General features: G+C 39.0%; 1 protein-coding gene across 11 annotated transcripts in view; it reads left to right on the forward strand.

Annotated features, from left to right (window-relative positions):
* The window catches only part of LOC110086925 (ankyrin repeat and fibronectin type-III domain-containing protein 1), a 316,329-nt gene that overhangs the window by 54,824 nt on the left and 246,262 nt on the right, over positions 1 to 15,243 (forward strand). For 8 of the 11 annotated variants that reach the window (XR_013539113.1, XM_078381382.1, XM_020808190.3 and 5 more), the window contains exons 3-4: positions 3,566 to 3,759; positions 6,676 to 6,905. Coding sequence is in view for 9 of the 11 variants with exons in the window: in XM_020808190.3 (XP_020663849.3) it covers positions 3,566 to 3,759; positions 6,676 to 6,905 (424 nt within the window). In the remaining 2 variants the exon portion in view is untranslated. The remainder of the gene's footprint in view (positions 1 to 3,565; positions 3,760 to 6,675; positions 6,906 to 15,243) is intronic. The other 3 variants (XM_078381380.1, XM_078381381.1, XM_078381378.1) reach the window with 1 other exon arrangement.

Consider the following 15,243-nt stretch of genomic DNA (forward strand, 5'->3'; position numbering starts at 1 on the left):
TCCTGACTTTGCTACTGCAGTATTTTATAATCATTTATTCCCGCAGACTGCAAAAGGCATTAAGGTGCTTATTTTTTCACATCACTCTTCTCTGGTGACACCTGAAAGTTGCATCCAATGTTGCAGCACTTGTCATTCCTGGAACTCGGTATCTTAGCTGATTCTATTAAAGCGAAGTCCCGAGCAATAATAGTAAGTGGACAGTTTCTTGTAGGAAAGGGCAAAAGGCTTATTCAGATAAAACAAGTGCATAGTGGGGTGTCCAGTAGGGTGGGCACCCCGAGTTCAACAAGTTTCAAGTTTTTATACAATTCTTTAAAAAGAACAAAAGTATGCAGCAGTTGATTGGTCCCTGAGGAATATATGCTCACTGATTAGAATATCTGGCATTTCAGGGAAGCAGTTGCCTATGCGCAGAGCAGCTTTTCTTTCTGATTGTATGGGCAGGTAGGGGCATAACACTGCTGCTGGAAGTACAAATACATCTCTTCGTAATAACAGAAACATTTCCCCTGGGTTCATCCTGAGACTTATTCTTTATTCCAAATTGATTGTTTGGTGGTGGCAGAACTAGATGCTAAAGAAAATGCTGTGCTTCTCAGGATATGTAGGTGTACAGATGAAATATAAAACATCAAGATTTATTCGGCATACTGTGTGCCTCTTGTTATATTTATGTATGTATGAAACATATTAGGAAATTGAAATACCAGCTATTATCCTGTGGACCAGCTAGTCTAGTTGTTACTGTGAATGCCTTCCCAGCAACTCTTCCTTGTTTCAAATGGAAGAAAGTTGCATCACTTCTTTTATAAGCTTTCAGCTGAACTATGCTTTGTTTTATAGCGGTGTCAGTAGATGGTAGTTCCAGCAGTAGTGAGAAGGAGGTGAGTAAATTGGGGGAAAATTGCTTCTAGCAGACACCATAAACGAAAGCTGCAGTCCCTACCTCCTCAAGAGAAGGTGGCAGCAAAGCCCAGACCGACCACCCACTGGGGAAAGAGCATGATGATAAACCAGCCTTTGATAAAGCTGTCTGTTGCTTGCCATCTGGTCTTCTAAGATGGTCACAGCACTGTGAATTTGCAACGGAGCTCTCATTTTATATTTTGTTGGTATACTCTACTTCTGTGTTTCTGGTATTAAAGGGAATATGTCAGACTAAATATCCTGCCCAGACTGAACGTTGTTCTTTGATATGATGGTAAATTTACTGCCATTGGCAGTCTAACAGTCAGTCTTCTCACCTCCTAAGATAGTCTGAGATTTAAAAAAAATAGAGGTAAACAACACAAGAATGTGTCATCAAACACAAGAATGAAGGGAAGAAACAATGATAATAATCCCTTGTGCACTCCAGAATGCAGAGTTGAGATGCCCAGTGTGGTGTAGTGGATAGAGTGATGGACTAGGATTCAGAAGGAGCCTGGGTTTGAATCCTCACTTAGCTATGGAAACTCATGGGATGTGTGGCACTGATAAAACCACTGCTTAAGTATCACATTTACCTTGAAAGCCCTATTTGGGTCACTATACCTAGGCTCTGACTTGATGGCACATAACAACAAATGGTACTCTCTCCTGGTTCTTGTGATAGTTGCTGTTAAGTCTGCAAGACGATAACACAGTTAGGGTGTGACTGGGTTAGTTTTGAAAATGTTAACAAGAAAATAAATATAAAGTTGTTGAACTCCAATGGGAACAAAAGCATATATATATAGTGGATATTTTAAGAATGAAACTTGATGCAATGTTCTCAGATTTTATTATGATGAGCATTATTTAAGTCAAGAAAACAATCAGCCTTTTCAAATTAGCCTGCATCTGCACTGCTCTTTCTTTGCAAATTGACAGCAAGAGAGAAAAAGATTTTTTTAAAAAAGATGGAAGTTATTATTCTTGTCCTTAGTTCAGATGGAAGGCAATCCAAGCAGAGGAAAAGACAGCATGAAATGGGAAACAAAAGCAGTACTAAAAACACATCCAAAGCTGTAATACATAACAATTCTCTTTAAAACCCCACTTAGTCACTGAAGGAAAGCTTGCCTGAAGAAAAAGGTCTTTGCCTGTCAGCAGAAGGATAGCAAAGATGGAGCCAGTCTCTCCTCCTGTAGGAGAAAGCTCCAAAGTATCAAAACAGTAACAGAGAAGGCTCTCTCTTATGTCCCCACCAAACACACCGGTGAAGGTGGTGGGATTGAGAGAAAGGCCTCTCCTGATTATCTTAATGCCCAAGCAGGCTCATAATGGGAGATACCATCCTGGTATGAGGTCCAGGATGGTATGAGGTCTCCTGCCTTGGGCACAGGGTTGGACTAGAAGACCTTCAAGGTCCCTTCCAACCCTACAATGAGTCTATGATTCTACAGTATATGACATGGTCTTTGAAACAGTTTGGACCCAAGCCGTTTAGTTATTTATAGGTCAGAACCAGCACTTTGAATTGTGCCCAGAAATCGATCGGCATCTAGTGGAGCTGCTGTCACAGAGGTACTATGTGATCCCTATAACCAGTCCCAGCCAGCAATCTGCATTTGAGACCTGCTGAAGTTCCCTGACACATTCCATAGGCAGCCCCACCTAGAATGTGTTACAGTTATTCAGCTGAGGTACGTGTCACCATGAACAAATCAGACCTCTCCAGGAATGGGCACCCCTGGTGCAGTAGCTTTAATTGGACAAATGCACTCCTGAGCATCCAGGATGAGGAACTAATCCAGGAGTACCTGCAAGCTGCACACCTGTGTTTTCAGAGGGATTGGAACACCATCCAGCACAGGCAACATCCCTGTTCCTTGCTTTGCCTTTCAACTGACCAGGAGCACCTGTGGCTTGTCTGGATTAAGTTTCAGTTAATTCACCCTCATTCAGTCCATTACTGATACCGGACACTGATCTAGAGCCGAAACAGCTTCCTAGGATTTAGATGGCAAGGAGAGGTAGGTTTGATTTGAAAGAAAAGGTCTGTGTTGGGGTTCTCATTACAAAAGATCTCTGGAATTGTTGTTTGCATGGCACTTTGGTTGCTGCTTGGCCTAGAAGTTACAGGTAAATCAATTTAGAGACATATCTGTGCCAGAAACATAATCTTGGTTAGGTCTGGGGGTGTAACAAAAAAGCAGGAAAAAGCTCTTCTCTTTGGTCTTTCCTCCTATTGTTGACCAGAGCCCTCATGAATAATTACAGTGGACCTTCGGGCATCAATCTAAATTACATTAGCGACTCTTTGTTAAGAAGTCAGCATTTGCATTTGTTATCCTATAAACATCATTTGACTGGTACAGAACTTAAAAAACACTGTACTGTAACTTCTTCACTAGCAGCAATTTACTTCTAAGCTTTCTGCTGCTGGACCTAAGACCAATAGGATTCTGGCCACTATTTCTGGAAAATAGCTACTAGGAAGGAAGTTGGAGGCAAAGGTATAATCTTGGTTTTGATCCTAGTTGAATTCAAAGGAGGTTCTAAATTCTGCCAGAGCTAATGGGAATATAACATACCAAAGGTATCTATGCTTGCAAATACATCTTTTTCTTTTCTTTTCTACCTCCCCATTCCTTTAAAGGTCATTAGACAGAAAGCCACAGAGACCTGTATTAGGAAAATCACGGACTCTTCCAAGCATTCCTCAGTCACCTGTGATAAGCCGAGTTCCTCTTCTAGATTCAAAGTTGTACAGGAAAGAAATGCCAGAACATAAACAATACAGGAATCACTCTGCCCCTGAATATCAGAAAGGGTGCACAGTGCCTTCTACTGGTAAGTATCAGGATCCTTTTTTTAAGAAAAATTGTTCTACAAATTCAATATATACTCTGACACAGACTTCAGGACAGCTTTTCTGCAAGTTTTCAATGGTGCTTTAAATTTTTTTTTCAAAAAATATTGTTTTGAGCATTTGTCATTAAAGTCATTTCACTTCAGGAAAATTACTCCTTATTTTAATTTCAGTTTTTTTTGTCTTTGGTTAATAGATTTATCAGTTGCGAAATTAAGATCTATTATGTTGTGTATATAGCGGTGTGTGAAGCTCAGTTTTATTTTTAATGTGGTGAGTTTAACAGAATTTCACTGACCAGGGACTGCATAAAGTTGTGAATAATTTCAAAATTTTGTCTGTGGAAGCAAAATATGAAACCATTGGAATAGGTTTCAGGAGTCAACTTTATGCTTTGAAAGCAAATTTCAGCATCTTTTATTCTGTTCACTGGCCTAGGAATGCCTTCATTTATTTCTTCAAATTAAAACTGACAGAACAATTTCTTATGAGGGAAAAATATATGATACAATAAATAAGTAAACAGTAAAAAGAATATTGTCTTAGTACTGCAAGACGCATGCTGTATTTTAATAAATATAGTGTTGATCTAGTGTTAGAAAACATTCAGAGTACTTCACTTCTTACAGTAGTCTTGCAATGTTGGCCAGCACTTTAATTCTTATATTTCCAATATAGTGTATATGTAAAGTTTGTATTATGTTCACGGTTGAAATAGTCACTAATTATGACTTGAAGTTTTCTGGCTAATGTTGCAAATTTATATACAAAAGGTGAATTAATGCAGAGGCTTCAGAGGCTAGCATCATTCCTAGTTGCCTTTGTGCGAAGTGCCAATCAAAAGTACATCTGTGGGCAGTTTCTTGATCAGCGCTACACACAAGGCAAAGAAATAAAAAAATGGAATGGTAACATCTGAATAGGAAATGCCAGCTTCATGTGCTGGTCATACAGGGCTCAATGGGACCTCAACAAGCCATAAAACATTCAGTTGAACTGCATTGTGGTATCTAGCATTTGTACATTTAGCCTGAAATGGGTGCCACAATCGGTTTTTGTGGTAGTTGTGTGACTTATTCTAGTGCTCTTATTTCATCACAATTGTCTAGTAAATATGGCTTCTTTTGTCCACTCAGAAGTTGCTGTTACTGCTGTTACTGTTCAGCTGCTATACAGATGATTTCTGATCAGAAAAAGAACCAGAATGTGATTCGTGTGAATGATTTGTGACTATTTACAGATAGGTGTGCTGTATTTGGATGTTGCCATTTTGGACTGTATTCTGTAATACAGGACTTTGGACAAGAAGAGTTACTGGAATATGGTTCCCTATTGTTGTGTATGTGTGTGTGGCTTGATAAATCACCCCTCTTGAGTTTTGTACAAGTGGGAAACAAGGCTGGCCTTTCTTACCCTTAGTCATTCCAAACATTTTTCTAACATACCAATTTTCAACCCAGAGTGGGTACTGAAATGTGGTTCTTGGGGTTGTTTTCAGACTTGCTGCCATTAGTCCCCTCTAGTCACATGTGTGTCATGAATTTATTTGGTTTGTCCTAGTTAGAGGCTGAATTCCAGGTTGTTTTGCAGAATACAGATCCTCTGGCCACTGGAATATGGTATCCAACGTTTTGATGTATATTTAAATATGATGGCAAGATTGTTTCTTCTTCAGACACTCCTTCTACAATGAATACACTATTTTAATGCCTACTCTGTATTTTAATCTATTTTATTTTATTGTTGCCATAATTGTCAGTTGCAAAAAAACAACTCTGACAATTGCTTTGTTTTTGTGTGACAAGTGGGTAACTGATGAAAAAAGAGTGAATTTCTGGGATTATCCCTTGCTTGGAGGTGTGAAAGGTAGTGAGCAGAAGAGGGCATCCTGTTGATCCTCTTGACTGCTGTCATTGATGTCGTCAGTATTCAAGCTGCCCTTTGCTATGCAAAGCTTGGCATCCTTTTTCCTGGTGGCAGTTCCAGCACAATATTGTGAAGCAATATCAGGCTATTTCCTGGCATTCTGAATTGATATTTATTTATTATTTATTTATTAAATTTATAAATTTATACTTCTCCTGATACAGGAGAGTATCCTACATTCACAAACTGGCATTCAATTTGAAAAGCTGAATATAATCTCTACCCACAAAAAATGTTCACAATATTCTCATTCTTACCTTTTCTTTTGAAGCAGAAATAGATTGTATATTGCTTTTGGCTTCTGCTTACAACTGTCATGAGTGCATCTGGCATGCATCTATCTTTCTGTCTTTCTGTCTGTGAAATACTTTACAGAATTTTAAAAAATAACAGCTGTACTGACAGAGAATCATGTCCACAATCCATAGTAGAAGTGGTCTGTCACGTCACTTTCCCACCAAAATTTGGAACAACATGCAGAGAAGAAAGACCTGAGATCAGCCCTTTTTTTGCCTCTTCTTTCCCCTCTCTTCCCAACATACTTCTTGTTTTTAACATCTCACTGAAGACAGGAAAATGTTCCAGAAAGTTTGTGTATGCTTGTGAATCACTGTCTGCACTCTTTCTACATTTTTGTGCATCTAAAAGGAATCAGTTATCTTCCCTAGATCCTTGTGTTACGTTAACTATAAGAATTCATCAGTTCAAAATAATAGCATTTATTAAGTGCATAGAAATTAGTCTATTTACATATTAATAAGCTACTGTGATACAATGACCCAACTCAGAGTCGTTCAGTCTTCGCAGTGATGAGTAATGACATTGGTGGAAAACAATGGGAATGTTGCTTTATACTTTGAAAATACGTGAGAAGCAACTGTGATTTTGACCTTTTTTTTGGTGGCAGAACCATTTATTTTGGCATCTAAATTCATGGTTGTGGATCCTTCCTCTCTCCCCTCCCTCCTCAGGAGATGCATGGCAGCTAGAAGATGACTGCACTGACTCTGTGAGGGATCCAGCCCTTCAGCCAAGGCTGTGCACGTCAATAGATGAGCCACCATTCAGGTCCTTGAGAACTCGGTCCTTCTACATGAGGAAAAGCCTCTCGGTGGACAACCATTTGAGCTCCCTGAGCTATTCTATTCATCCGACAGAAACCAAAACAGAGCGAGTCAAAAACAAACTTCGGAGGCAGTTTGTGAGTACCAAATGCCTGAGTCTCATACTTTTGCATGCTCCATGTGGTGTGTGCGAGTATATAAGGGTGTGGACCACGTACAAATAACATAACTACATCTGACATGCTTTTCACCTTTGGAATATATAGTTTAAGTCCTTCATTTATCAGAAATAAGAAATCCGTTTTCTGAATGTTGTCACAGATTTTAACTCTCAAAAATGAGATTGAGGTTGCTGAAAGCCTTTGATTCAGAAACCATCCAGTACTAGAGTAGCAGTAGATGCTTCATGTTACCTACAAGGTAGATGTACCAGAATAGTACCTGTGAGACACATATAGCGATACAGTCATACATTGTATGAGAAATCTAAAATAGAAGTGGTGCAAGGCAGTGTAAGAAGCATGCATCTCTTGGGTATGAGAGAGATGAATGGAAAGAGTTGAAAGCTGCACACCAAATGCAGTGTTGTTCAGAACAGGCTTGCAGTCCTACAACCTGTTGATGAGGCGTACCAAATCAACAGGTTGTACAGGGATATGCTACATAACTTTGAAAAACAAATAAAAATTGATAGAAAGGGAATGGCCTTTTCTTAGCTTTTTTTAAGTTAAAATAGACAGATGTGAGCAGGGAACAGTGCATTTTTTTTCTCAATGAACTTACAATTACAACTTGGCTTATGCTAAGTAACAATATTTCGGCCAATATCTGGGCCACAGATTTGTGTTCACTGCACATGGTAGTAAGAATGGGAATGGGATAAAATGGGCTCAAAATGATGGCGTGCACTATGACACAAATATGTACTTTTCCGAGGTTGTTTTTGGACAAGAAACCATATTGCATCTCAAATTGTTCCAGCTCTCAAAAGTAAAAAAGTAAATCAAAATCATGTCCCAGTGGTCTGTTACTGCTTCCCCCCACCCTATTATTTTTGGAAGAGGTGTAATAATTTGACATAATACTGAAGAAGTGTGGGGTTTTTTTTTGGCACAGCACTGAGTAACTATTTTTTTTTTAAAAAAAAAAACAGGAGAACAGAGAATACAAAGGAGTGTGTTGGGGGTTGGAGTTCATCCTTGACATCATCTTAGGAGAGGCAGAAAAAGTAAATGCCAATTAACTGCACTGGGACCTGGGGGAAGAGGAAGGAACAAAATACAGGTGGAAAAGCTGCCAGATTGTCCTGGGCTTTCATGTGTGTGCCCTTAGTGCCACTGCCTCTGTGCTGCTTAAGTCTCCTTCCCCTCTCATGGAAGCTTGTCAGCTAGCCATTCTCTCTCTCTCTCTCTCTTTCTCTCTCTCTCTCTCTCTCTCGCTCTCTCTCCTGTTGTTGAGAAGAAAGTGGGAAAGAAAGAGAGAGAGAGAGAGGGAGAGAGGAAAGATGAGCCTAGAAAAATGTGGGGCTAACTAGCTACTAGCAGCTGACAGGAGTACCTGCTCTTATCACCCCATAACCCCCAATTCAGCCGCCATCACGCAACTCCTTTGCCCTCCAGCAGTTGGCTGTCACCACTTTCTCCTCCACCAGCTTCATCCTCCCCACTCTTTCAAGCCTTTGTTATCCATTTATGCCATAGAGCTGAAGAAACTAATTATTTAAAAAAACCCAAAAACATTTGGAGCAGAAACAACCAAAAAGGAGGGAGTGTTCGAACTGTACATTGGCAAACCACCCCCTGCTGAAGATGTCACTGTAAAAGTCACCCTATAGCGCACCCCTCACTGCTTCTTGGTGATCACAATTGCCAGAAACTGAACAGAAATGTTGCATTCCCATTTGTTCCAGAAAAGCGGAAGACTCTGATGGTGTCCAAAAAAGTGAAAATGCACATAAATTTTTGGAGTCATCACAAAATATATTGAATTTAATGTCCAAACAGCGGGACAAAATGGGGGATAAATTTTTATGTGGACAATCTCTTAATCTGAGATACTGGTAGAAGAAGAATATAAAGATATTTTGTTGGAAAACATCTTTATAACATAGTACAGGTGCAGAAATGACATATGGAACACACTGGTCAGTGAAATCTGTTTAATATTTAATTGGTTCATTTCTTAATTTCTGAAATGGACCTGATCAGGAGAGTGATATGCTTAGTTCCTTACCTCATTACCAGCCCCAGGATTGTAATGAAGGGATCAGGTGTTCCTCTACTGAAAGGTAATACTGGATAGAATTGCCATTTTGTATGCAAGAGCATGAAAATAATAGGAAAGGGAGCAATGAAACCAGGAGGAATCATTGTAAACACTTGTGGGTAGAAGGCAGAGCTTAAAATTCATGGGATAAAACTGCCCATCAGTTGTTTCACACTGTTTCGTAGAACAAGTATCTTTGTATTTGTCATCAGGTGTAGTTTCTCTGTCTGATAAATAGCCCTACAATTGCTTAAATTTCCAATGTCTTCAAATTTGTCTGTTTGAGTGAGTCCCCGGCAATCTTGTTTTTATGTTATGTGATAACAACCCCTTTGGTGGATTTTACCAAGATGAAATTCAGAATATATGTGACATTTGGCTCCTAGTGTTATGGATCAAAAGGTATTGTTCAATTAGCCTGTCTTCCTCCATTTTGGATATTTTTGTGAAAGAAAAAAGATGTATGAAGCAGTGGGAAAGGAAGATGAAATTACAAGATGGCATCGTTTGGAAGACTCCAGCCCTGATAAAACTCTATGAGTGAAGCAAGGAGACTGCAGAGTAAAAGCCTTGTCTGGAAGCATTAGATGAATGCTGATATGCAATCCACATTCTGCAAATTGCAGTCTTGTAAAGCAAGACATTCCAATATAACAGACAGTAAGTGAATGGAAGCAGGTATTTTTGGTTCTGTCAGTTTTGGTGAAAAGCAGAAAACATCAAAAGGATTTCCAATGTTTAGAGTGAGTCTGTTTTGCTTTGGGGTAAGAAACAATCTTTATTCTGCTAGTTCTTTCTCTGCTATTTTATCCTAAATATTGAGAAGGAATTTTCATTTCTGGTAGCTCTGCTTCTTTATCTTCTGCTTTGTAATATGTGATCTGGCTTGTTTGTATTAGTTATCCAGAGTTGTTGTTGTTGGGGTCTTTTTTTTTTTTTGGCTGTTCTGTTTTTTTTCAGCATCTGTGCTTTAGATAGAATAGGTTGAGAAGTTTGGATTTTGATGATCCTCGTGGACAATGGCACTTGAGCAGGATAGCCTCTTGGTCCTTTCTATAGCTGTTGTTCTCAGAATTACAGTATTTTATTCAGTTTATATCTAGTAGTCTACCTATCAAAATGTTGAATCAAAGCAGCTAATAACAGTAAAATGCAAGACTCAGTACTGGAATACTACCTTCTCCCAGTTGGAGAAGGAGCCATTAGTCATCACCCTTTAAATATGTTTCTGCAGCCAACTGACAGTTGTTCTATCCAGCCCACAACTACTTAAGCTTGCTAATCAGAATATCATGGGGCACTTTGTCAAAAGCTTTGCTGAAGTCCAGATATACTATGTCTACAGCATTCCCTCTGTCAGTCAGGGAAGTTACCTGGTCAAAAATGAGATGAGATTAGTCTGGCAGGATTTGTTCCTGACAAATCCATGTTGGCTTCTAGTCATTGCTGGACTTTTTTCTAGGTCCTTGCATAGTGATCACTTTACCTTGGCCTTTTTGAAGATAGAACAACATTAGCCCTCCTCCAGTCATCTGGCGCTTAACTCATTTCCGATGGTTTCAAAAAAATAATAGACAGTGATTCTAAGAGTTCTTCAGCCAGTTCCTTCATTATTCTTGAATACAGTTCATCCGGCCCTGGAGGTCTGAACTTGTTCAAAGTACTTATTCCTCAACTGTTTATCAGATTCCATCTGCAACTCTTTCCCTTCCACTTGGACTTCAAATTTGTCTCCAGGGTCATAGTCTGTCCTTTGGGAATGAAATGAAAAAAAGTATGCATATTTAAAACTAAAAAAGTAATGAAAAAAGTATATATATACTTGAGATACACAAAGGTACAATAGATGGTGGCAGTACAGCAACAGTTATTCCAAAATTCACAGAGTATAGATGATCAAAACCCTAATTAGTCCAGATGGAAGGCACCTCTAAGGTCTTGATCAAGGAAAGGGAACATTATAATAGAGTGTGCTTCCTGAGTCTGTCAGTTTATCTAATTTTTCTTTAGTTTTTTTTTTTTTATCTTGAGATGAATCTATGTAACTAATTAGAATTTTCCACATAGAAAGGCAGTACTAAGGAGCTGGAGCTACCGTCTTGTAAAGTGAAAATAAGATAAAATTCTAACTACATATCTGTTAGTTGTAGTACAATTGGCTATTTAATATTGTCAATCATATTTCCTGTTGGATTTGATTTGTTTTATATATTTGTAGGCTTTCTGCAGCATGACATGACCCAGTGTGGTACAGCAGATAGAGTGTTGGGCTCAGGAGACCTGGGTTCAAATTCCTGTTCAGGGTGGAAATAGTAAAACTACTCCATAAAAATCTTAAATATCTTGAAAACCCTATTAGGATCACTTTAAATGGGAAGTGACCTGATGGCACATAACACAGATACTGACACGTACAGGATTTTATGTCATCTTAATGTACATATGGAATATATACTATTTCTACTTCATGTTTAAGGAAACTAGACTGATCTACAACAGCTTACTGTACCCTTTCGTCATCTGTCCACCTACCCTTACATAGTCTGACTTGCAGTGTCTTCTCTATAATTTCCTATGTGATCATTTTACCTGGGAATGCCATAGATTCAACCAGTGACCTTCTGCATGCAAGACAGGTAATTGTGCTGTATAGTAATCAAGTTAGAGAATAATTTGGATTCTTCTGATCTTTCCATCTCCTTCAAACTATCAGATCAGGAAGACTTTGAGAATGGGGTCTTATAGCATATTAAAAATTCTTGTGGATTTTCTAAGTTTGGGCAAAGTAATATAGGCTTAAAAATAGTAGATATAAGTGATACCAAATCTTCAAAAGTAATTGTTGTATTAATACCAAATGAATGTCACCAGCATCTCTTCATTCAGATATGCCAGTACAATTCTATTAGAAAATATTGACAGTAATTGTTATACTGTTAGATAGTTGTCAAGAACAGGAGAAATTAGAAGAAAAGACATCCAGCTGCTCTCTCTCACAATGTATAGCATGCACAACAGGTTACAGTAATTCTCTGTTTTGCTGTCCTGGAGAATCTTGCATTATCTTTTTAAGCTTCCACTAATCTGAGTGACTCGTGTGATTGTCTTTTTCCCCCAGCATGTGTGCTTTTGTGATGTGAACTTCACAGGCCTTTAGGCTGATAAAGCTTTGGTACTTTTGAAATATTCTGGTTTAACTGGCTTATGGGATAAACAAAACAGCCTGATACCGACAGTCAAGCTGAGAATGAGCTATTTTTGGCAACATCTTTGTTGTGTCTCCCAGGTACATTGTCGAATATTCCTGTGGAGTGCATAGACTTCTAATACCGAAATGAATGTTGAAAGGGAGAGTTAAGACTCTGAGTCAAGTTCCTCTGTGTCTTTCAAATTAGTTCTATTCAGAACGTTTCTTATTGGTAGCTGTATCAGCCTCTGAGAGGCCCTAATCATTTGTTAGGCCATGTCTAGGAATAATCTGTGTATCTGTAGAATAATATTGGCAGTTTAATTAGAAGCAGAGCAATAAATGGGTGCACCTGACCCTTTACAATCTCAAGATAATGGCTGAATTCAGGTTACATAACCTATACCTGCAGAAGGCTAGTGGCAATTTTAAGAGAGCAATTTTGGATAATTAAAAGCTTCCTTCTTCCATTCCATGGTTCTCTCAGCTCCCGTACAATGAAATGATTGTGTCAGAGTCAGAAAAGCCATGGGACAGAAGTATGACATTTTTATTTGCTGAAACTTGTCCTTATTTGTTGATATCATCATCCTTCCACAGGTGTAAGTTGTGCAAAGGTTTTATGCAGAGTGTAAGAACAATGTGGAATTTCTGTACTACACTACTGTGAGAGGAAACATATTGTACCAAAGAGCCTTTTTTCCTGTAGCTATAGTGATATACTATGTCTATGAGTATTGTGAGCTTGAATCCTGTGCACTCTCAGCACATTGCAGGCAGAACAGACAGATGAGTAATATGCTATAATTTTCTATAGAGTTAAGTGGAAGAGTGTAGCGTGGCATGGAATCATAGAATCATAGAACAGTAAAGTTGGAAGGGGCCTATAAGGCCATCAAGTCCACCCCCTGCTCAATGCAGGAATACAAATCAAAGGATATCTTTCAGGTGATTATCTATTTTTTTTTCTTGAATGCCTCCAGTGTTGGAGCACTCACCAGATGATTGGAGGAGAGCTAATGTTGTTCCCTTCTTCCAAAGAGGCAGAAAAGAGGAACCTGGGAAATACACGCCAGTCAACCTGACATCAATTCCAGGGAAAATTCAAGAACAAATTATAAAACAGTCACTATGCAAGCACCTAGAAAACAATGCAGTCATAACTAGAAGTCCATCAAGTTGGACTTGATGGCCTTGTAGGCCTCTTCCAACTTCTCTTTTCTATGATTTTATGATCTGGTACCTCACCTGTTTCCCATTATTTCAAGAAAATAACGGACAGCGGTTCCAAGAGTTCTTCAGCCAATTCCTTCAGTACTCTTGGATGCAGTTCATCCAGCACTGCATATCTGAACTTGTTCAAGGTGGTAAGGTATTCCTTGACTATTTATCAGTCTTCAGCTGCAATCCTGTCTCCTTCCACTTGCACTTCACATTTGTCTGGAGGTTCATAGTCTGTCCTATGGGAAAAGACTCAGCTAAAATAGGAATTGAGCACCTCTGCCTTTTTTTGTCATCTCTTATCACTTCTCCATCACCATTGAGTAACTGTGTCGCTATTTCTTTTCTTTGTCTTGTTGGTTCACACATATCTGAAGAAGGTTTTTAAATTGCTTTTAATGTGTCTAGTTGGTCTCTGCTCATTCTCAGCTTTTGCTCTCCTAACACCCTCCTTGCGTTTCCTTGCTACTTGTCTGTACTCTTCCTTGGTGATCTGGCCTTCTTCCCACTTCCTGTATATGTCTTTTTTTTTGTTTTCAGATTCTCCCTGAGTTTTTTTTTTTTTTTGTGAAACCACATTGGCCTTTTTTGCTGTTTTTACCTTTTTTTTTCTTGCTGGAATCATTTGTAGTTGTGCTTTTAGAATGTCTTATTTTAGAAACTCCCACCTTACTCATCCTTGTTCTGAGATTATTAAAATTGGCTTTTTAAAAATCCATCAGATGTGTGTGGCTACACTCTGCTTTGGTTTAATTTGAAATCAAGAATTCTAGTAGAATATGGTCACTCTTACCCAGAGTTCCCCTTTACTGCCACTTCCTCCATCATATTACTGTTTTGGACCATAACGCCCCTGGTTAGCATTGTCACTGTAATTCAGAAAAATAACTGTGTAGCTTTACACTGTCTCCTTTTGTCAGTTACTTAGGGGGTGGTTATTTGGGCATTCATCCAATTGTTTGGTCTGCTGTGAAGATGAACTGGTGCACTTCTTTTGCTGGCAACCAGATGACGCATGTGCCAGTGTGAACCAGCCTGTCTTCACAGCAGTCCTGCACACATCTTTCTGGCTCCTAGTCAAGGGCTACTCTTTTTAAGATGTGGGTGGGATCCATCCATTTTGGTTCATTTCTAGCACACACAAGATAGAACCAAAGCAGAGCTTGCTCTTTAAACATCCCATCTGGTTTCAATTTCCCAATATAGTTAACCTTAGCCACTTAATGATATTAGAAAATTAAAAACTTCCTCTGCAGAGGGAAGAAGCAAAGTTTTTTAAAAGCCTATTAGGGTAGTGCTGATCTGCCATAACTTTTAGAAGAAATAAAATAAAATGAAAGCTTCCTCCCAGAAGGCGGAGGAAACATAAGGGGACAAGAGGGAAGGATTTTTGTTTGTTTGTTTTCATAAGAGACGGAGGCCAAATAGAGTTGCATGAAGTGGGTATACCATGTGAATACAAGGATCACACTAAATGTCATACCAGGCCTCTACGTGATGTTAAGTGATCCTATTTAGCCAGCTCCAACTGAGCTGATTAGCTAACTTTCTCTGCAATGGGGTTGAAACAGTATCTTGAAATGTTGAAGATGTGGATTAAGAACATTTTTCATTGCCCTACTCTTATTAGGTGAAGGTAAAGGTCCCCCCTGACAATTTGTCTAGTCGTGTCCGACTCTAGGGGGCGATGCTCATCCCCATTTCCAAGCTGCAGATTCCGTGGCTACATGGCCAACGTGACTAGACACGGAATGCCATTACCTTCCCACCGTGGTGGTACCTATTTATCTACTAGTTTCCTG

Source organism: Pogona vitticeps, chromosome 13 (assembly GCF_051106095.1).
Source record: "Pogona vitticeps strain Pit_001003342236 chromosome 13, PviZW2.1, whole genome shotgun sequence".
NCBI classification, from domain to species: Eukaryota; Metazoa; Chordata; class Lepidosauria; order Squamata; family Agamidae; genus Pogona; species Pogona vitticeps.